Source organism: Megalops cyprinoides, chromosome 15, assembly GCF_013368585.1.
Source record: "Megalops cyprinoides isolate fMegCyp1 chromosome 15, fMegCyp1.pri, whole genome shotgun sequence".
Taxonomy (NCBI): Eukaryota; Metazoa; Chordata; class Actinopteri; order Elopiformes; family Megalopidae; genus Megalops; species Megalops cyprinoides.
The window spans coordinates 18717121-18739944 of record NC_050597.1 but is presented as its reverse complement, the minus strand read 5'-3'; the positions used below and the strand labels follow the sequence as shown (position 1 = coordinate 18739944).

Genomic DNA, 22824 nt, shown 5'->3' with positions numbered 1-22824 from the left:
TCACTGACTCCCTCAAAGTTCTCCCTCCACTGGTTGTAATCAAATGAAAAGGGCATGATTTTAAAGGCCAGTTTCCACAGTTTGTGAAGGAAAGGAGGGTGATAAAGCAATCTATAATACACAGGTCAATGGGTGTAAATGATTAAACTGACAAAGGGCACGCACATTCTTCCTTTCTGTCTCTCTATCACATATACACTCACACAGTAAGCTCGGAAGAGATCACTTTGTTCTGTGGTCTACTATGTCAAAGACTACATGCTATTGCAGCGCCTATTGCCCAGAGTGTATAGAGACACAAAAACACAAAACCCAGCTTCAGTTCGGGATTTGAATCCCTGTTTTTCCCCATTTTGGCCCTTTTATACCAGACTGTGAACCCATGAATTTTCTGGGTTTCTTGGTTTACACCAGACCACCCCAGTTCCGGGTTGCAAGTCAAATGTGCTAAAATATTAGAAAAGACGCTAAAGCTTAATTGAGTTCTGTGCCTTTCTCAAAGTGCACAGCTCATAAATGCATATTCGAAATGCAGTAGATGTACATGCAACTTCTCCCCTTTTTGGGGCACTTACAGTTGAAGGTCACATCTGCTGTTTGTCCCCATCCCTTTCCTCATCATCGTTTTTTCTTTCTGTGTGGGCAAAGTTATTCCTTTTTAGAAAACTATTCACAAATGTGCCAGCTAACTTGCTTTGCTATATTGATGGTGACCTAGGTTGACAGATTCAGTTTTGCGCACTCTGAGTTTACAAAATGTTGAGATATTATAGCACACAGTGCTACAGTGACATATAGGGCTTGAAAGGAGACAGAAATGGTGATACTTCTGTTGTGTAATTGCACTGTAAAACAGCCACTTTTAAAAACCATACTCTTTATGTCAGTTTATACGTCATGCTAATCTGAATCATGATCAATTCCAAGTACAGAGTAGGATAGATGTTCTGTTGTCCTTCATTACAGGAATTGTAAGTGTAAGGGCAACCAGTGATAGAGGAATGTGAGTCAGAAAGTGAAGACTGCGCCGTATGCAAATAATGAATCCACTCTGATCCCCCTTTTACACCAAAGCAGACCAGGGAATTTACTGGGACTGACAGAGTTCTGGTGGCGGTAGCAATCCCCGGTCCAATAACTCAGGAAAACCCATTTACACTGAAGGGAGAGCTCGGAAATTCCAGGAAAAACCTGGCTTTCCAAGCTAGGGTAAAAGGGATCAACGTGAGATGACCCTCTGCTGCCCTCTGTCAGATAACTCCCTGTTCCTTGGTCTCCACTACCTTCAACCTCACAGACTCATTGAGCTGTCTGATTTGAACCAATGGTTAATTCCACCCTCTCCCATAATGTATCACCATAGTCCACCCCCAGACAAAAACATGATTCATAAAATGAGCGGGAAAAATTGGGACTATCTTTAATTAATCAATTTGAATTGTGTCTAATTTCATTCATCTTTTTACATCAGCGAAGGAAAGTCTCCCATTCCCTTCTCTGGAGGATTATTGTTGAAAGTAAAAGGCTATTTTAGGAAGCATTCTTTTCCTGTACCTTCCGACAATTATAAAGGACAGCTATATAGTGTAAACCCGAGTATAAGGAGGTGAATAATTTACAAACCACACAAGTATTCGAATATATTCTTTTTCGGACAGATGTAATTTGAGGTACAGAAGGACCTTGCAAATGCATCCTGGCTAAAGTAATCATATGATTTGATCCGTCGGCGTCAGACCTGCAGAATTTGCTTTGAACCCATTAAAATAATTCGATCTTGATGCAAGGTAGTAACTCTTCAGATGTAAGTTCACTTATCAGGTGTAAGCTAAAGACTTCCACGAGGGGCGATATATTGCTTCTCACAGACTCTGTGGCGCCAGGCCTTCGCGACTCTCCGGCAAGTGCGAACTCTTCAGCTGAGGAACAATTAGGCTCAATGGATCTCAATGATCGTCTGATTATCTCCTCTTTGATGCCTCTTTGCACATGCAAATTTGTTACAAAAGGCGTGTCAGCGGGGGCAAGAGATCAGTGCAGAACGTTCCTTGAAAATATTTGGTAAAGATACGGTTAGGAGCAACCAGACAGCAGTGTGGAAACATGTCGCAAAGATTAGAGATCTTATACCGGATGCTCTGTATGTAAACCATATCCTGTCATATCGTCGCCTGCTGAATGATCCTTGAAACAGTTAATACAATACTGTTATCAGTGGTTGCTTACCAAGCATATAATTTCGAAGACTTTTTTGTTGTAGTGGTACGATATAACAGCAGAACGCAGAGGCGGTTGTGGGAATCACATCCTCGACCATTGTACAATACCTGATCTTCTAAATTAATGCAGGTACTCATTCAGACCGAATTATTCTATCAATTATTAATTCCAGAACAACACTTTAGTGCAGTCAAATATTTCTTTATTTTGATAGTGAAAATAATGTTTTATAGTATTGACATATAAATAATTCTGTATATACACACATATACAATTAAATGCAAGTAATTAGAAACATTCTTAACGGTAGTGCTTTTCTCTTTATAATAGCTAAAATGACACATTTACAACCTATAGCACCAACTAATATGATACAAATTCGGTAATAGGTAGTTAACAAAAATTCCGCTCCTGTTCCTGAAAGTCTCTGGTTCGCAGCTGTCAGTAGTAATGGGGCGCCAGCATCATGGGATGAATCGGCTGCGATGGGACAATCTGTTGTACGGGGGCCTGCTGGATCAAAGGAGTGTACAACGCATGTGCTGCTGGAGGGAGAGTGACACGCTGTCCAACATAGCTGTGGTGCTGAAACGACGGAGCGGCCGGGAATGCTGTCGGGCACAGCAGAGCAGGGGCGAAGTACTCCGCGCGCAGGTCCTGCACCTCACGCTTAAGTTTCATCCTCCGATTCTGAAACCACGTTTTCACCTGATGGAAAATAAATGACATCAATTAGAAATTATGTACAGAGCGATCAATATATCCGCCACCATGATGCGTATATTTAATGCAAACTTTGTCTGCGACAACTTTATCTGCGATAACATTAGTCTTACCTGAGTTTCAGAGAGATGTAGTTTTTCTGCCATCTTTTTCCTTTGAGTTGCGCCGAGGTATTTGTGCTTGCTGAACGTTTTTTCCAGTCGATAAATCTGATCTGATGTGAACTTTGTCCTCATTCTGCGATTTGGGCCATTTTCTCCTTCGCTGTCATCCCCCACCTCACTTTCAGAACTTGATGAGTACCCGTAGCTGTCTAAAATACACAGAGAAAAGAGAGAGAAGAGAGAAACGTTAGTTAAATTAGTTATGGGGAGAAGATTGATGCAATTTAATCACTAACCCGATACAATAGCAACATGCAGATGCCTTCCGATAAACAGAACAACACTTACTAGTTGGAGAAGCTGGGCCGTACACTTCAGTAACCTCTTTCAGGTCCTCCTTTTCGGTTTGAATCGACGGTTTCTGCCGAATCTTTGGCTCGACCGAAACTTCCTTATAAAAAGTTGGCGCTCGAGGCTGAACTACACAAGGGACGTGAGGTTTTAGAATTCCCATGGTGGTGCTTTTTGCGTCTTCGAGATCCATTTTGGTTGTCGAAGTATAATAGCTCTGAGACAACCATTCCACGGAGAAGTTTTTTGCCATTGTGTTATCCTGGGGACTGTGCCTGTGAGTTGTGGGTCTCTGTTGTGAAACAGTGGGACAAGCCCCCCGCCCTATAAAGGAGTTCCGTGCCACTATTTGCATATGCAAAGGGTTCTCAGCGGAACGATAAATACTTAATAGTTGTTGTAATTGAAGTTAATAGATGTTGCAATTGTGTTTTTCACACATTCGGTAAACTTGTTAAATCCAGGCGCCACGATGTCTGTGAGAATCGCACCGCGTCTGGGCTGCGTCTCTCTGTCTCACATCAAGAAGATCTTCCCTTATTCTGTTAGATGTCACTGAATTTTGCAAAGTATTTCACTATTAGGGAAAAAGTAGTTATTTTCAGAATATACTGATCAATATAATGTGCATGTAGGATATTTGATTTTGATATTCTGAATGGACAGACAAACAGTATAAGAGGGACAAATGTACTACAATTGTATTTTAATAACAAAGGTTATTATTTGTTTCTTTATTTTTAATAGAATGCATGTAAATGAACAAGTCAGAAGTTTTGTATAAACGATGAACATCGCGTGCATTTAAAAGCAGCCGATAAGAATTTGGAAAGGTTTGCTCCTGGATTTCTGAGTTTTAAAAATAGACTATAAAGCAGCAACGTGCAGCAAGCCCCCAATGAGACCTCGGTTCTTAACCAAAGTACGGCGCGCCAAATCTCCTGCAGATATTCCTGATTCCCCGCATTGTAATGAAGTTGTGCGCCACAGAATGGCCACAAAGTCTGAGCTGATTGACTTGCGATAAATACATCTGCGGCCTATTGTCTCCTCCAAATGGAGACGATTGACTTGTGCGAGCACCTGTGTGAAAGTGAGAGATTCTCGTTTGATCTCTGTTGACAGGAGAATCTCAATTGGTCCCTGCCAGACCACTGGCGCCAACTCTATGCAGACATAAAAAAAGAAAACATACTTTAATTCTTTAATTCCGCCGACTGCTAAAATCAAATTCACCTATATCGATTCAGTCTATCCAAGGGACTGGGACTTAATTATAAAATATTGCAAAAAACGTTTATGCACGCTATTAATACACTGATGTGTTATGGACAGGAGTATGGAAAACAAACTGATTCCATGGCCCCTAAAAAGGAGTCTACATGCATTAGGCACAAGTGTTATCTGAGATGGACTGACACATTAATCAATGCCATGCCACTTCTGTTTCTACTATGCCGTGTTTCCATGTAATTAGGCCTATTTACTAGTAAAGGGCCTTCAGTTTTGCCAGTGCAAACAAGGAGTTTAATTGAATGAATCAGTTTCTTACCTTTGCACAAAAATGGCAAATAATACACGGCCTATAACTGAAACAGTAATCTAAACGCAAGTACGGAAGTATTGTAAACCGTGCCGAATAATCGCATTTCTGGGCGACAAAGAGTGAACTTCAACCCCAGGAAGGGTCGTTAGTCTGTCCACGAGAGGCAGACATTGTGGAGCCAGCTCTGGCAGCTTGTGTGGTAATTGTAAACTCATCAATGGCCGTCTTAATTAGTACTAATTGTTCACCATGATCTCCTCGTTAGGTAAGCTTTGAAGTGCCGAAGTGCAGACAAACAGAATTAGTTGACGCGCATATGAAAGCACAGTATGAGCCCTACCCTTGGTTTTACAAGCAAGCAGCCCACTGTCGACTCTCTCTGATAGCGCTGTGTCTGAAACCATCACAGTGTTCTACATCACGTGACCCTCTAGGTGGGTGGGTGTGCTCTCTTTGTATCAGATATCTGGTCAAATCTGTGTCAAATGCAAATATACATAAAACCAACGAGAACTCTCTCTACAACTCTCTCTCTCATATATATGCATATATAAATATACATTACCAGTCAAATGTTTGGACACAACTTCTATTCTTCATTTTTACTATTTTCCACATTTTAGAATAATAGTAAAGACGTGAAAACTATGAAATAACACAAATAGAATTACGCAGTGACCAAATGTGTTAAACACATCTATGTATTAGGTTTTAGATTCTTCAAATAAGCCAAATACGTTTTTAAAAATAAATTTGTAAAAAAAAGTCATACATAGGCATAAACGTCACTATTTATATTTATCTAAGAAGCAAATTTCAAGCATATACGCATACGCTTTTAAATCAAAATGAATTCATGTTTCCCATTATCTTAATCAGGTGTGTCTAGACATTTGAGTGGTACTGTTTATAAATAAATTACATTATGTAACATAAAAACTATAGATATTTTGACAATTCTCTCTCATATGAGAAAGCTTACAGTTTTTATGTCTAATGGGGGATTATAGATCTATATGTTCTATATTAAATAGCACATAATGAGACATCACGTCTTATATATCCAATGAATTATCATCATTGGTACAGCTGCGAACAACACGGAAGCTTGCCATCACATTTGATAGCTAAAGCCCTACACTGCCACCTAATGAATACTTCTTAAGAAGAGCTATGACAAGATCAACAAGCAATAGGCACTTTAATTGTGGCTGTTCGAATCCACCATACTACTCAATATTACTCAGATCTGTAAAATACTGAATAGTTTCACACTACTGCAGAATTTTAGGAGCAGTTTCAAATGGTGAATGCAACTTAGAGAGCAGATGCTGAATGGAAAATGGTGTGCAAGATGATTACCTGGTCTGAACAAAGTTATGGCTAATATCCCCTTGTGACGGACAAAGGCCTCTAACAAAATTAAATAAATGTGAGACCGAATAGACCGAACCGGTTCTATCACAGGATAAACAACCAAACGGGAATCACGTCACGTCATTCCCGAAATATCCCCGAAAAACTGTAGACGTTTCTTAGCGCACAGCGGACCACAAGCCTACAACTGATGACTCAATGAACTCTCAAAAGTAGAAAAACGAATAACTTTATTTAGATAAAAATAAATAATTTCCTCTTGTTCATCATAGTTTACATTATTTTACAACAAAAATACACTGTACATAAAGGTATATGTTATGCAAAAAAAGATGCATCAGTCTTTAATTTGATTCCAGCATTCAGTAATAATGCGGAGCCAGCATCATGGGGTGGATCTGCTGCACCGGGACCTGCTGCATCATAGGCGGGTAAATCGCATGTGGCGCTTGAGTAAAGGGGAGTCGCTGTCCAGCGTAGCTGTGGTTCTGAACGGAAGGAGCGTGTGGGAACATGGTGGGGCACAGTAGCGTAGGAGGGAAGTTTTCTGTGCGCCAGTCCTGCACCTCACGCTTCAGCTTCATTCTCCGATTCTGAAACCACGTTCTCACCTGAAATAAAACCGCAACATTGTTACAGGCAAATCAAATATTAAATAATGAGAGTAATGGTCAGGTGTACACTTAAATCTGGAACATTAAATTATTCATAAGCCCATACCTGAGTTTCAGAGAGGTTCAGTTTTGCAGCCGTTTTGATTCTTTCCGTAGGATCCAGGTACTTGTGTTTGTTAAAGGTCTTTTCTAGCTTGTAGATCTGTTCAGATGTGAATTTGGTGCGGACCCTGCGATGTGTCCCCCGCTTCTCTCCGTCATTTTCTATAGGGCACTCCAAGGAGGCAGCCTCGCTCTCGTACCCCGAGGAATATCCACTGTTCTCTGACACTGATGAAGAATAAAAAAAAAGTCGGCTTAACATTCACTTACATGTTTTACATGCAAAGCCAAAATTGTTTCAAGTGTTTGATGGAAAGGCATACTTACAGCTCGGGGAAGAGCAGCCAGCGGGACCAGAAGAATAATAAGTGCGCTGTTTACTATTATCATCCACAGAGGCCTTTGATTTCATTTGCAGGTAGTCCTTGTTGTAACACGTCGGCGGTCGAGGCTGAACTGTACACGGAATGTGGGGTTTAAAATTCGTCCGAGAATTTTCCACAGAAGTCGTGTCCTGTTCGGTCTGAATGTCGTAATGGCTACGAGCTAGCCATTGCACTGAAAAACTTTTTACCATGTTGGCGTTACTGCTGCGATACGCTGTTCCAAGTCGTGTTGTGTCAATTGCGGCCTTGCGGCTTGCGGATTTTATTTCGGCCCAAGCCCTGCAAATATTAGCATATGCAAAAGAGGGTTAACGCTTGATTGTTCTCGGTGATTACAGCCTAATGGGTCGTTAAAGAAGTTTTCACATATCCTATAACTGTGCGAAGACCTGGCGCCACCAAGTCTGTGAGAACCTGTCAGGCATATGCGATTGTCTGGATCCTCTGCGGAGACATACAACATTGATCAGTTTATACAGCTCTGAAGGAAGTAAAATGTAACCCAACAGACGCCAATGGCGTAAATGCATTTGAAGTGTTCATTTGACGAAATCATCTTTTATGTTTTATTTATATCATATCTGAAATGGTGAAAGGTAGACATAGGTCTACATCACAATGTCATTATAGTTAATAAAGTTTGAGTGACAATACGGTGACAGTACATTCAGAAAATTGCATTATTTCCGACAAGTGGGTGAATGTTTGACACGCGCTTTAGTCAGTTATGCACATCCTTCTAGCAAACACCAGGCATTCATGAACAATGGCCTGCAGAATTTAAGAAACTATGATTACATTGTATGAATTACTTCGATCTACCCCTATTTGTGTGATTCTGTCTTGATTTAATGCAATATATTGATATTGATTTCTTTAAATTTGCGCTTTAGTTTCACAACAATCCAACACACAATACCCGCCGCCACCCCAGCGCTATCGCACTGATAACAATAGCGCTTACATTGAGTTTCTAATGGTTTGGTATTAACGCGTTCTAGATACCCCGTTGAGCTACGGCGCCTCGGAGGCAGCGGCGAACGTTTGGCGCAGTCAGCTTTAGACATTACAGATCAAAGGTATTACAGTAGCAACACAATTAAGCTTGATTGTTCTTCAGTTAAAATGCAAATTTGAGGTAAAGAAAGTGTTTTAGGCGACCAGACTGAACCTCCTGCGGTTTCAATTCCAGAAATATAATCACACTTGTATGTATGCTCTTTAAAACAGGGGATGATAACACACACACACACATATATATATATATATATATATATATATATATATATATATATATATATATATATATATATATATATATATATATATATATATAGAGAGAGAGAGAGAGAGAGAGAGAGAGAGAGAGAGAGAGAGAGAAAGAGAGAGTTTTACATCGTTTTACATCAAACTAATGGAAATACGGTTTGTAAGTAACAAGAATGAAGGCAGTGGCATGTTTTATGGTTTCTTACACGACCCCTTGAGTTTAGTAGTCGCTGAAACTAATGACAAACACTGTGCATATTAGCAATAAACGATAGCGTTTCCTTAAATGTAACCAAAGATAAGATCAAACCCCACTGCATATCGAATCGTTACTTTGGTACGGCTTGGTGTATATTTTTGTGTCTCTGGATAGATGTTTAAAACCATACTATAAACTTAATAGGTTATACATAGACTACAGAGCCCGCTCTATAACCCTGCTGTCAGTCAGGCGTCACCAGGCTCGCTCTCAAAGGATCTCCATCTGCATGACTGGCAAGCCCTCTAGCCGCTCGCTGACAATACCACTGGAAGGATCGTTTAACTAAAACAATGCAGATATGCTTTGTTGAATGTCTCCTTTATCAACAGTCTGTAGATTCAAAGACCCCAGACCTTTGCCTTCCAATTACGTCTTCTGTCTACAAGGCTTTGAAGATGCAGCCCATGATCCCATAGGAAAACAATAAGGAGCCTCGTCCCTGGAAGTTGTCTCCAGGGGCGCGTATTTCCTCGCCTTTACGTGACAGTTTTCTCAGCGGGCGGACAAATTGGAAGTCGCCCTTCCCCATTTTGCTCTCTTGCCGCAACGCACTACTAGTTTCTGTGCGGTAGCGGCAAGAAAGTGTGGGGGGTGAACCTTTCAAAACACAAGGTAATTTCACCAAACTATAAAGACATAACAGTATTATAAAATGGTGGTACGATATTGTAGGACACAGAGACAAGCAGCTTATAGATGTGGCCCACCACCACTATAACAAAAGAGCACTGTATGGAAGCTTTAAAAAAGTGTTTTTTTTTTCATTGAACTGTATGGAAGAGATACGGAAACCGCCAAGTGTAATTAGTTAAACAAGAGAGGATAGGCGGACACAATATAAATGAGGGCGCCAAATATGTAAGATATTATTAAATTAATATAATGGGCAATTCATTTCATTTAGAGTTTCCCGCAAACAGCGCCTTGAACCAATGGAAGATTTCACTTCGAGGTCTGTGAATAACTAACTACAGACAATATTGAGAAGATTTCTCTAAGAATTTAATTATCGGAAATCTTTCTGTTGCTTATGTGGTACTTTATAAATATTTTAGTGATTATTTACATAATTAAAACCAAGTGAAGTAATTTTATGCAGCTTACATAAGCAAAAACAAACACAAAATTAAATGAAATGATTAGTCTGTTACCATATGCAACACATTTATGATAAATATTTTTTATCTATACTTAGACCAAAAATAACATATGCAGCTCACCCAAACACAGGAGAAAATAAATCAATCTCATATTTAGGTATACAATCCTTTTGCTGTAAACTAGTTATAGTTTATAATTAAGACAGATTTATAGATAAATAAGACTCTTGTACTTCAGATTTTGATTTAGTCACAATGGTTGCTTCATTAAATCAGTATGGCACTGCATGGTGCTGACAAACAGCTGTCATTCTGTGGCACATGCACACTATAAGTGCCACGTGGTACAAATGGCCATCTAGCACTAAGTACAAGCAAAACAGGTATGGAGAGAACCTGAAACTATGATGAGCACTCCAGCCTTCGGAGGTGCTACATGTAGAGTTGCTGCCATATGAAATATTAACATATTTGGATGTTTTGAGTTCTGAGCTGGTTACTTCTTGAAATTTGAAACAGTGAGCTTCAGATGGTATTCAAACCACCACATCCACACAAATTCTAATACCACAATGGTACCCTGTCAGAGATGAATGGCTGACAAAGAGGAATTTGAAAATATGGGTGGAAACAGAAAAAAAAAACCTCAGACATCAGAAATCTCACTGCATTTTGTCTCTGTTTCATCTCTGACAGTTGGAGGAGTATTGAAAGGATTTAGAAGCTTTGGTTTTCTTTTCTCAGTTCTCATCAGCAATAGTCCAACTTCTGCCTTACGGCATCAGACTGGAAAAGGGGGCTGTGCAGGGCTACGACTGCCTCCGGTTCTCTGTCTGCATTATTATTGATATGCGTGGAGTTCATGGGTCAAGGGATCACTGAGTGTCTGTGTGACTGTGGTTAGTGGGCAGTCCTTTTAGCCATGGAGTCTTTCCACATGGTGCTGTCACTGTGTTCGCGCAAAGGCCATTCCCTATGTTTCAGTGCCGCAGACAACGGAGAGAAAAGTTAAGACCAGCTGTTAGGTAGAAGCGAAGAAAGCAACTGCGCATTCCCTGACGTTCCCTCAGCGTGTGAGGGCATCCGCTATCGTGGAAACACTCTGGGCCTCGCGGCCTCTTACGGGAGGAGTCACTGGAAGGTGGCCTTCACTCGGCGCAGCGTGTCCTGGATCTTCCTGGAGTGGCGCTCGGAGGAGATCTGGAAGTTGGCGTCGTTCTCTGCGGCCAGGAGGGGGATGTCGCAGTCGCTCAGGAGGGCGATCCGATGGCGCAGGTACGCCTGCAGCTCCAGGTCGGGTGCGTACGTGAACACCTTCTCCTGGAAGGCACGCACCTGGCTCACCACCTTCGCTATGTTCCTTCAGGAAAGAAAGACAGGGAAAGAAATGTCCCCGGTGAGTATATTCATATGTTCAAGTGCACGGCAGATTTTACAGCTTTTCTTTTTAAGCCAGTTCTCCGGGAGAAAAAAAAAGAGTACAGACAGTTTAGTTTTTGCCAGGAGATAAATAAACTGGTTTTCAGCAAGCTGTGGTGTTGCTATGTAGTTGGAGTTCCCCTGACCTGAGCATCTGTTCACAAAGCTGTGCATCAAAGCACCTGGAGAGAGACATCCTCTGAGATCACACAGCATCTCACGCGCCATCTGGCTCCTTGTGGTTTCCTCCAGAGAAATCACAACCCCACGCCAATGCCGCAGAAATAAAACAGCTGTCTCCTTCCCATGCACTTTGACTCATCAGCCCCCTGCATCTGCCTTCCAAACTGAAGTCCCTTCCTCAGAACTAGGCCAAGTACATAAGAAAGTTGTCCTCCATTCTGACTGCATTCAGATCCCGTTGGCTGTCAGGAGAATCGCAAACTTTGGTTTTGGACCATTTGAAGGTGGGAGGGAGAAGCAACTGACCACAGATTTAGGACACAGAACGGTTCCCTTGCTGCTCAGTGTGAGAATGATTCACCTCAGTTTGGGCCACTTGTAGGCCCCGTTGGCCAGTGTGAATGCTCCGATCTCCAGCTGCTGAATGTGCATGGCCAGTATGTGGGCAGCAGGGAGGGTAGGCAGCCTCTTAAACCGCTCCCCCTCCATCAGACACAGGTTATCACTCTTCAGAAACACCTGTAATGTAGACCGAGAGGTCATTCGCATCATTTCAATGTGACGCTACGTTTTCAACATTTCAGTTTGACAGATTACATCGTCTAAGGTGGCCCATAAAGCTTGTGTTTCAAACAGGTGTCTGAACTGGGATTTAAACCTAAAAATCTCCCATGAAAGAAGTCTCAGAATTGCCAGATTTGAGTGTAGACAATTCTCATTTGGCACTTGCACCTCTAAATATGTTTTCCTAAACTCTCTTTCTAGAGATGAAAAGGGGGTAAAAGCAACACCACTGGCAGCGAGAAAAGTTGGGCGCTGGATAATGTTCGAATGCTTGGAATGAGCAAGCATGCTGGTCAAGTTCTCTACCACAACACTGTCCAGAACTCACTTGAAGAGGTGCGGGCAGCACCATACTTATTTTTACCTGCACTGCTCTCAGCTCCTCTAGGATCTCGCACACTTTAGCAGAGAGATGTCTCCATGCCTAACAACAAGAGAGAGATTTTTACTCAATAGTTATTCTGCACAATCCACAGTTCACTTACAAATGTGACAGGGGTGACCCCCTCATGTCAGTTTTCAACAGCCTTTACTATCAGCAGTTCTGCTCAGCTCAATGTTGAAAGAAGAACTGAATTGTTGAGAACTGAACTGTAAAACTGACCACTTGTCATCTTTTATAGTTCTGCACTGAGAGTGCAATGAAAATGCTCTTTATAAAAAGCATAAAAAGTTTATAGGCAGGCTAAACTGACACATAGACTGACTGCTAATGTAAAACTTACTGGTAGCTGCTTGACAATCACATTTTCCAGCCCTCCAAGGATCTGTATGGCTGTGGCAAAATTTCTTGACTCGTAACAGTACTTGGCCATCAACAGAAATTTTGAAAGTAAGCCAGCCTGTGCCTGGACAAATAGAACAAAATACATGCCAGTGAAATGAGCTGCCACATTTCACAAACCCATAACAGAAGATGTGAATTTGGAACAATGATTTAATAGTGACTCAAAAACAGAAAACTGAAAAACAAACATTGCATTGTCAAAATCCTGTACATACATACATACACTCTTCCAAATATGAGTCATTTGCTTCTTGTCAAGAATAGCCCACCACTAAAATGACAAATATGAACATGTTCCACTACTTTTCAGAGCACAATTTCATTTAAAAATCTGGAATTGACATGATGATATGATATTATATAACACAATATGATATAATATGTCTATTTTGGATGATACACTGTTAGTTGGCTGTTTCTTCTGATTCAACAAATTCAATCAGCATCATCAGCACTGCTCAAAATTTGGGTGGTCCACCTTGTGATACATCAAACGATGTTACATGGTCAAAGACCAATTGAAAGCCAGCTCGCCAGGACATTGGTATCTGCTTAAAATGCCAATACACCTTGTGCTTATAATTCTCTTCTTGCCTCTAAAACTGCTTTAATTACTGCCTAGTGCACTGTCTCCTGCTTCTCCATCTCCACAATTGCACCCATCATTACACTCACAAATCTAAAAACAATTATGAAAATTGCAAAGCACCCATTATATCATAAGATATTGATATTGCCGATTATTAACAATTGCTCATATTGCCTGCAGTCTCCTAGTAACCTAGTTACTTACTGTGATGTGCCTTCCTCTATTTAGAGTGTTTAGACTCCTGTTTGATGGTCAACTGCTTCAGTAGCCTCTGCTGTATTAAAAGGGCTGCCCTCCTGCTCTTTTTGTCACGGCATTTTTGCTGGTGTGGTGCGTCCTCACGAAAATGTGCAAAAAGTCCATTTCAAAAACTATCACCATGGCTAAAGCTGGGGCCGCTGGGTCTGTGTGCAGGCGATCTCAGAATTGAACAGTGTGGTCACAAATCAAGGTTGCAATAACTTTATGAGAATTAATGGTCACCTTCAAGGTGTCACAGATGACAATTTCTGCAGAGACCCAGTTGGTAATGCTGTCGGCATACTTCAGCAGCTGGGTGAGGTATCGTTCCTGCACCATCAGCTCTGAGGCAAAGAGGCTGCTGCCCTCTGCTGGCGGGCTGTCGGGTGACAGCGTTCTGTGGATGGAGGAGAAATGCTCTGTGATGCGTAATACTCTCGTAACCTGCCTGCTGTGTTCAAAGAACCTTACATACGTGGATGGGTAACTATTGAAGATTAAAAAACAGCTGGACCTTCTCAAGGCCAGAGCCTTCATTTTCAGAACAACATACTTATCATTAAACAGAAACTGTGACTATCAGTGGCTGTTTACACTGTAGAGAACAGAACAGAAATTTCAAATCAAACGTTGCATTTAGGCTCTGTCTAATTTAATCCAGCCTCTGATGTTGTGTTTTTCTATTCCCTGAGATCAGACATGATGCCTGCTGGCCCATTCCTCTTGGGTGAGTATCATTTAGCTCTGTGAGTGGGTGTCTGATGATGTAGAGTATGTTCTCACTTTGAAACGCTCACTGTCTTGTCCCTGACGCCCTGTGCCCGGGAGTTCAGGAAATGCACAGGGTGGCAGCCTTGAAATATTTCCTGTGTTAAAAAAGTAAACACAACTACGATTAGCTGCATTCATTTTGTACCATTTCTGATGGTAAAGATTTGCCTCCCCCTTGTGGTAAGTCAAAATTACAACACAAAGTGCTTCCCCCTTGTCGTAATATGAGACACAAAACAAAAACAATTCACGTAACTGGGGGAGGGGGGGGGGGGTGCTGCTGCTGCTGTGGTGTAGTGTAACTGTTGGAGGAGGGTGAGTTGCTGGGTGGTGTAGTGTAACTGTTGGAGCAGGGTGAGCTGCTGGGTGGTGTAGTGTAACTGTTGGAGGAGGGTGAGTTGCTGGGTGGTGTAGTGTAACTGTTGGAGCAGGGTGAGCTGCTGGGTGGTGTAGTGTAACTGTTGGAGCAGGGTGAGCTGCTGGGTGGTGTAGTGTAACTGTTGGAGCAGGGTGAGCTGCTGGGTGCTGTCGTGTACCTGTTGGAGCAGGGTGAGCTGCTGGGTGGTGTAGTGTACCTGTTGGAGCAGGGTGAGCTGCTGGGTGCTGTCGTGTACCTGTTAGAGCAGGGTGAGCTGCTGGGTGGTGTAGTGTAACTGTTGGAGCAGGGTGAGCTGCTGGGTGGTGTAGTGTAACTGTTGGAGCAGGGTGAGCTGCTGGGTGGTGTAGTGTAACTGTTGGAGCAGGGTGAGCTGCTGGGTGGTGTAGTGTAACTGTTGGAGCAGGGTGAGCTCCTGGGTGGTGTAGTGTACCTGTTGGAGCAGGGTGAGCTGATGGGCTGTGTGCTGGGCGCTGTGCTCGCTCTGGTAGAAAGGGTGGCGCTCCTCACTCTTCAGGCAGGAGCTGGACAGCTCATCCATCAGGGAGCTGTAGCAGGGCCGCGGCAATGCTGCAGCAATGGAGTACGTCTTCTCTTTGGGCTGGGCAGTCTGCGGCTCCACCACCCTGGAGATCCTCCACTGGAAGCTCTACACACACATACACAGACACGCACGCAGCAACACATATGCACAGACACAACACACACATACAGATGTGCATGCAAGCAGTAGACAACACATACAGCGACACAAACACACATCACATACAAAAAATGCACACAGTTCTAGCTCAGTTATATTGTAAGGAAATACGATATATGGCAAGGTTTTAGAATCAGGAAACTCATGAAAATGGTTTGCATAGTAGAATGACATTCCCTCATTGTGCCTCCTCCTTTTTTTACATGTAATTTAGTGCACAGAGACATGTATATCATGGGCTACACTCTGACTGTGACATAGAAGGTCAGTATCCAATGGTGAGCTTATCAAGTCATCAAACACCTACTTGTGACACTCACAGCAAACTTGGGACAGAACACTGCACATATTCTGGCCTCATACCTCCCTCTCATCCTAATACCCAAGTACACAGGCCATCAGAAAAGCCACAAGAGGTGCCACTCAACTGCAGCTCCAGTGGTGTACAGTTGAAACAAAGTGTCTCTAACACAGACCTTTCTTCCAGAATCCTCTATTGATGACTTCCTGCAAATGGAGTGGACCGACTGGACATCATCCTCTTCCCGAGTGCTGGCTGGGCTTCCATGGCAACCCACAACAAAGTGGCTCCGCCTCTTCCTGGGGGGGCTCTTGAGTTGACTCAGCAAGGCCTCTCCCCTGCTGTCCACAGGGACCACCTGTAGCCAAAACCGTAAGCGGCCCCCCAAACTTAGCCAACAGCAACCAGTTTGCAGTCAGTGCTCACAATGCAGTGTCTCCGTACATACAGCCCACAATCCAGCTTCAGTCATTTTTGGATAATTTTATTTCTTTTTCTGGAGATTCTGGAGGAGAGCGCATGGAAATTGGTGGATGAATACATCTCCCTGGTGTCAACTTAATGGCTCATACATGCCTGGCAGGTCAAAGTGCACATTAAGAGCAGTGTGTTATGGGAGCCCCTGGCTGACAAAACCCTCCCTACTCCAGCTAAACAAAGCCAATTATGGTGTACTCGTCATTCTCTGTGAGTGAGAGCTCTAATTTGTAGGACTCAGCCTATGCTAAGAGAAAACACATTAGCTTACTGAGGTACTCGGAGGCCCGCGCAGTGCCGCTCTGTCAACATCAGACATTTGGTGATTGGCTGGTTGGAAAGTCACGCCCTCACCTGTGTTGTGAGGAACTCCTCCAAAGTCAGCTGTAGGCTGGACTTGGGGAGGAAGTCCACCTGTTGACTGTCCTCCAGCCAGGCCTGCAGCAGGTCCAAAGTCCTGTGGTGCACCTTCACTTGCTCAGCAGAGGGCTCACGGCTGTCTCTGTGACAGAATTAAATACTGTATCCCCATCAGACCATCCATGGCAAACAGACTCCAGGCCAGAGGCACCACAGTGTGGTGCTCAGGAAGCCACAAGAGGCCTGCATGGCTAAACACACTGTGGATGAACCCATGGAACCGAGAAAGCTGCAGCCATGATCTTCAGTTTAAGGAAACAAGAATGCTTACTGAGTATAACAGGCCATTTAGCCCCTCTGGGATCATGATCTAATTTGCTTTTATCACTGTTTTCTTAAATAACCCAGGGGTTTCTGCTTTCACTGCAAGTCCTGGGAAGCTATTCCATGCATTAAGGCATGAGGTTACTTTAGCTTAGATTCTAAAGATTTACTCCTGGGTTCTATCAGCATTTGTCCTAACTGTGCCTCATGAACAAATATACACAAGCGTCATTTTTTTCAGAATGAACTCCATTTCTCCCATTATTGTTTGTAATCGATGAATGCACCAGTGTTTGTAAAGTAAAATCTTACTTTTGCATTTAATTGTGAGTCACACTTAGGGAAGAAAGTTGATGGAATCCAGGCCTAAGTCTCTTAAACCTCTCAGCTATATATTATACTATGTGCCAGTACTGTTTCCCTTATCCGTGCTCTCAAAATTTCAGAGTTCATGTGTTTACCCTGGTGGTGCACGTCTCAGTCATCCCTGAGCAAAATGGTGGTTCAATGTCAGGCTGTTTTCAGCTTGACTATAGCTAGAATGGCACTCACATTACAAAGGAAGTGTGCACTGTGGCCCACAAAAAATGTAATAAAAGAATTTTCAGATCATTGGGGAAAAAAACTATATAGATATCATATCAACAACTACATATATGCAATAATACCAAGTGTTCAACTCTCAAGTGTTGAGGAATGAATTCTTTCAGAGGAGAAGTTAAACCAGAGCTTACCCAGCTGCACTGATGAACTTCTCCATCAGAAACTGTAGGAACTCTTGCGGGGTGCAGAAGTAGCGATAGGTATACAAGAACTGCTGGATGTAGCCCTCGAGAGGAGCATTCCTGTCAGAATGTCAGAGAAAACGGTTTGACATGGTCGCATTTTCACTGATTTCTGAGACAATACTGACACCTGCTGGCTGTGCACCAGTTCTGCAGTTCAGTATTTCAGCGCACAGCACACAAAGTGTATTTTTCAAGAAACCTATTATTTACAGCTTGTCAGCTTTGGGTGAAAGATTACAATTTTGTTGACATTGTTAATATCAAAATTGTTCCAGTTATGAATGTATTATGCATTATATAAAATGCTTAGAAATACAGTGCTTCCAAACACACACCTGGCATACAGGTAGGCCATGAGTCCCAAAGGTGTTCCTGCTAGCAGAACGCTGGTCCCAGAGGGGCTGCCACACCCTCTTCCTGTCCCAGGCTGGAAGGTAAGAACTGAAGGGTCCTCAGAGATGTGAAGCTCAAGAGGGGCGGGCCTTGAGACCGCTAGAGAGGCCAAGAGGGGAACTTCTAGACCCCACTGGTCTACGCACAAAACCTGATGGGACCAAGCACATAGAAAACTGCTGGAGCAGGCAACAAAAGAATAATGTAATAAATGAGTCAATAAAATATTAACCTATAATTATCTTTTCCACAAAAGAACCAAAGAATCCTCAATCCCACTTTAAACAGGGCCCTCTCACTATGTGACTGTGAAATGACATATCTCTCGTTTCCTGCTCACCTCCAGATATTTCCTGACAGACTCTAAGAATTCCACCTTCGACCTCATTTCCTCCATCTGTATCTTTAGTTTTGACAGCATGATTTTGGCTTCTGAACCTTCATGAGAAAAAAAAAAAATCACATTTGGTTCCTGTTGTCAGAAAAATCTTGTCTGTTTCCTTGTTGGGTGAGCTGTGACCTCATTCGTTGAATTCATTCATTTCTTACTCATTTTCATGTCATGATCACAGACTGTATTGTTGACAGACTGTTTCATTACCTTTATTTTTCCTCTCTTGGTGCAGCAGCTTATGGTAGAAATTTCTTGTCTTTTTCAGATTCCTTGTCTCCATCATAAGCTGCTGATGCAGCTCCTGCACAAAAAGCAAACATCTGAGCATGAGCAACCTGTTTACACCTTTCAAAGATCAGAACCGTGCTTCCTGAATTCTGTTCTCTTGGCATATCATCTTCTATGTATGAGAGGAATGGAACTGAATGAGGTTTCACTTGTTCTAGAACATGATGTAGTCATTTACCAGGGCTGCTTCTCAGTGTGATATTTTAGCCATTGCATCCCTCACTATGGTTACAGAAATCAATACCGCTTTTGAAGTGAGAGAAGCTGAACATCTAACACAGATGTAGACCCAGGCCTCTTAAGCCTGCCTGAAAGTGTAGCCCAGTCTGACCATTTAAGTGAAGGGGGTTAAAAAAAAGAAAAAAAAAACACCTACATCAACTTCAAAGCATCTGCAAACAAAGGGAGCTTATCAATATTCTAATAAGGACGATAATGGCCAGTTTGTCAGTGGCAGGCTTGTCATGTTAATATCTAATACGGTTGCTTTCAGACAGTAATCTTCCAATTAGATTGAACTGTAAAATCAATGTTCATTTCCCCACATTTTTCCAGAAAAAGGACTCCCCATAAGGCTAACATAGGGCTACATCAGGTGGCTGTGTATCTCTCGGAACGGTTAGGAAGCTAAGCTTATTGTTAAAATTTTATACAGTTCCTGAAAGCTGAAAATCCATACAGTAGAGTGAAGCACTGCTCATCAAACCGCAATATGGACAATTATGCAGCCATTCTTAATGCTTCTTAATGTTTTTTCTGGTCATCTCTGTACACAAACCAATGTTTTTCAGAGTAATCTTAAGTCATCTCCACAACCTTTTAACTGAAAAGATGAACACGGGTATGTAAAATGTAACATGGATTTGTGCCAGGCATTACTTTAATATTAGGCATCCAAGGTGCACATGCACATGCTTTAGAATGAAGTGTAATAGCAGCAGTAAGAACTCAAATTAAACCATGTCAAACATTATATAAATAAATGCATATTGTACATTACCGTCAGCGTAGAAAACTGTCTACAGATTTGTATTCTGCTGGAAAATAATGACTAGAAGCATATCATTTGGAATAAAAATGTCCTAGTTTCTCGTCTAAGTCCGTGAACATAAATGCATTAAAACTTGGTGCAAACATACCTGATTAAAATCTTGTTCTAAGAAAGACTTGTCCTTTTAATTAAGTTAGCATAAAACGAACATTGAAAATTAGGATTAGGAAACTCAATGACAATAATAAAGCACAGAAAAATCACTTGCAGTACAAATATTGCAGTATTAAAGAAAAAGACACACACTGCATTTTGTTGCCCACAGGGACAAGTTCCACAGAACGTTACAGTCAAAAGGAGCACAAATTGATCTATTATTCTATCAGAGCTCAGAATGACCCACCTGCATTTTGGCCTCCAGGCACGGCGACTCGCTACGTCGGGCCAGTTTGCCAGCATACTTCAGTACCTCCTCCTTGAAGTAGTCCTCTCCATAGAAAGACAGGGCCCAGCCCAGGGCACAGCTCTGCCCCTCTGCCCCCAGCGCGCGCCCTTCCTCTTGCAGTCCTCCCATTGATGTGAGCGAGTCTGTGTCCTCCATATCCTCTGAGTAATCCAGGCTGAGCTGGCCCCTCCCCAGGGACCCCTCCGCAGCCCGCGCGTGCCATGGAGACTCAACATCAGAGGGGCTCTCCACGGCGCCCCCCACAGGACATTCAACAGAGTCCATCTCCCCCCTCGCTGAGCCTTCACGTTCCTCTGTGTCCTTAGGACCAGGGACAGAGGCGGTGTCTAGATCTGGGTGAGGAAGAGGAGGAAGAGGGTGTGGTCAAACTCTCCGCTGACCAACACCAGTAACGTGTGTGTGTGTGTGGTGTGTGTGTGTGTGTGTGTGTGTGCTTGTGTGGAGCAGGACTGGAAGTTGCTTCTACATCTGCTGTTTGTTTCCATGACAACAATACCCCACTGAGAGGAGCATCATGACCTCTCCTGTTTGCCTCTGTCCTCAATACATCCCGCCCCTTTAAACTTTATCCAACAGCCAATCAAACCTGGTGTCGTTTAAATGTTCTATGCCTCTCAATTTCACCTCCATCCAATTGCCAATCCAACCTGGGCTCCTCAATATAATGCACCTGTCTTAACTTCAGGCAATCCAGACTTAAACACTTAACCCTTATAAACCACGTATTTCAAGTTTTTTTGAAAAAAAAAAAATACAACTATTGCTCTAATTTTGCTCTAAGGGCATAGTGAAATCATTGATGTTAAAAGGCAGGAAACAGTACTCATTACTCTTCACTGCTGAAAAACAGACATACACACATACATTGCAACAGTATACGGCTGTCTTTCACTGTAAAATGGTCTATAAAGCCCACTGAAGGAAATGAACTGAAATATATATAGCTTTCCTACAGTTACAAAAATACATATCATTTTGTCACATCTGTAGGAAGGCATCATATTCTACCTGAGCACTAACACCCGGATGAATGTTTTGAACCTGGGCATAGACACCTGCGTGTTTGTTCTACTTGAGCACTAACACCTGAGCAAGTTCCCATCTAGTAGCTGCACCAGTGTTTGCCCCATATGTGCCAGGGTTTGTTTCCTACCTGGAAGGACATGCTGTGGAAGGTCCTCTGCTCTTTCTGTGTCTTGCGTCTCCAGAGTACAGGGAATCCCAGCTCTGTCAGAGCTCTCACACACATCCGCAGATGGGTCTGGAGGACTGTCCTCACCTGTACTCCTCCCCAAGTCCAGAGGACCAGCCACACCCCTGTCTCCCGCTTTCGGACGGTAGGGACTGGTCTCACGCCTGTCTCTGCTCTGAGACCATGCGTCTCCTTCCTCTGTGCCCTCTCTGGTGGGGGGCGATGCAGCTGGCCTTTGCTGGCCCTTTGATGGTGTCGGTGCGTTAGAGGAGCTAGTGCAGGAGGAGTCCCTGTGAGATCTGTCACACAGCGGTCGGCAGAGAGGGAGAGCGGAGCAGAAAACATTCCTCAATCCCTGCTGCAATTGGCATTACCTCAACACCAACTTCAACACAACCTTCACAGACATAACATTCATCACACATCTCTTTGGCAGCACAATGACTGCAGGGAAAAAAAAGCATAGGAATCGAACTGAACACAACAAATACTTAAAAATGCAATTACATTTCAGTTTAAATTCTGACAAAAATCCCGTTACAACATGACACTGAATAGGTGGAATTAAATAATTCAGAGAGAGATCATCAGCCTGTGTGAACCCAGTCAGGACAGCAGAGACCAGGCACCGCGCGCACAGCTCCTAGGGAACCAAACCTCATGTGTCCCTGGCGCGCAAGCCCAACATGACAGCGATGAAGACAGACTCCATCCACAGAAGGTGTGACACCGATCGATAAAGACGCGCACGTTTTGTCAGCAGAATGCCCTGTATTTTTTTTTTTCCTTTTCATACGGTGCCAAATTAACACTTGATACAAAGTGAGAGGAGAGGTCTAAACAAGAGTCGTGATGTATCCCCAACTGAGATCTGAATGATTAACCATGCCAGTCTAAAGCAGTCCCTCTTCAAACAGACTGAACTTCATGAAAAGTAAAACCTGTCAGAAAAAGTGCCAGTGGATCCTGGGGAGCATTCAATTGCTCTCACGGTCTCCTTGTGGAAAAAAAAAAGAGAGAGAAGCATGAATGAGTGGAACCGCATTCATTTTCTTAATTTATGTAAACTTCTGTCTCCTTGAAATGCTTTCAAGGACCAAGATGCATTATGAAGGGTCTTAAGAGTCCCCGCCTATATCATTACAACAAAACCTTATCGGGACA

General features: G+C 42.8%; 2 protein-coding genes across 2 annotated transcripts in view; both read right to left on the bottom strand.

The window, feature by feature from the left end:
• Nucleotides 1-6683: 6683 nt before the first annotated feature.
• LOC118790346 (homeobox protein vent1B-like) lies at nucleotides 6684-7734 on the bottom strand. Its single transcript, XM_036547256.1, has 3 exons — nucleotides 7365-7734; nucleotides 7042-7265; nucleotides 6684-6932 (listed from the first exon to the last, which is right to left on the bottom strand). The coding sequence occupies exons 1-3, from the start codon at nucleotides 7612-7614 to the stop codon at nucleotides 6684-6686; spliced, it is 723 nt and encodes a 240-aa protein (XP_036403149.1). The 5' UTR covers nucleotides 7615-7734.
• Nucleotides 7735-10317: 2583 nt separating this feature from the next.
• The window catches only part of LOC118790345 (kinase non-catalytic C-lobe domain-containing protein 1), a 33683-nt gene continuing 21176 nt past the window's right edge, over nucleotides 10318-22824 (bottom strand). The window contains exons 17-31 of the mRNA XM_036547255.1: nucleotides 21622-21959; nucleotides 20406-20800; nucleotides 18931-19024; nucleotides 18670-18767; nucleotides 18272-18480; nucleotides 17883-17993; nucleotides 16819-16960; nucleotides 16163-16345; nucleotides 15417-15632; nucleotides 14620-14702; nucleotides 14080-14233; nucleotides 12946-13068; nucleotides 12585-12644; nucleotides 12018-12175; nucleotides 10318-11414 (exon numbers count right to left, since the gene is read on the bottom strand). Of these exons, the coding sequence (XP_036403148.1) occupies nucleotides 11186-11414; nucleotides 12018-12175; nucleotides 12585-12644; nucleotides 12946-13068; nucleotides 14080-14233; nucleotides 14620-14702; nucleotides 15417-15632; nucleotides 16163-16345; nucleotides 16819-16960; nucleotides 17883-17993; nucleotides 18272-18480; nucleotides 18670-18767; nucleotides 18931-19024; nucleotides 20406-20800; nucleotides 21622-21959 (2593 nt within the window). The 3' untranslated portion in view covers nucleotides 10318-11185. The remainder of the gene's footprint in view (nucleotides 11415-12017; nucleotides 12176-12584; nucleotides 12645-12945; nucleotides 13069-14079; nucleotides 14234-14619; nucleotides 14703-15416; nucleotides 15633-16162; nucleotides 16346-16818; nucleotides 16961-17882; nucleotides 17994-18271; nucleotides 18481-18669; nucleotides 18768-18930; nucleotides 19025-20405; nucleotides 20801-21621; nucleotides 21960-22824) is intronic.

What these genes read in the sequence shown, in the direction of transcription:
- LOC118790346 (XM_036547256.1), bottom strand. Translation starts at nt 7,614, where the DNA reads ATGGTAAAAAGTTTTTCAGTGCAATGGCTAGCTCGTAGCCATTACGAC. An exon ending in TGGCTGCTCTTCCCCGAGCT is followed by an intron (nt 7,266 to 7,364) that starts GTAAGTATGCCT and finishes ATTCTTCATCAG; the next exon opens with TGTCAGAGAACAGTGGATAT. An exon ending in TGAACCTCTCTGAAACTCAG is followed by an intron (nt 6,933 to 7,041) that starts GTATGGGCTTAT and finishes GTTTTATTTCAG; the next exon opens with GTGAGAACGTGGTTTCAGAA.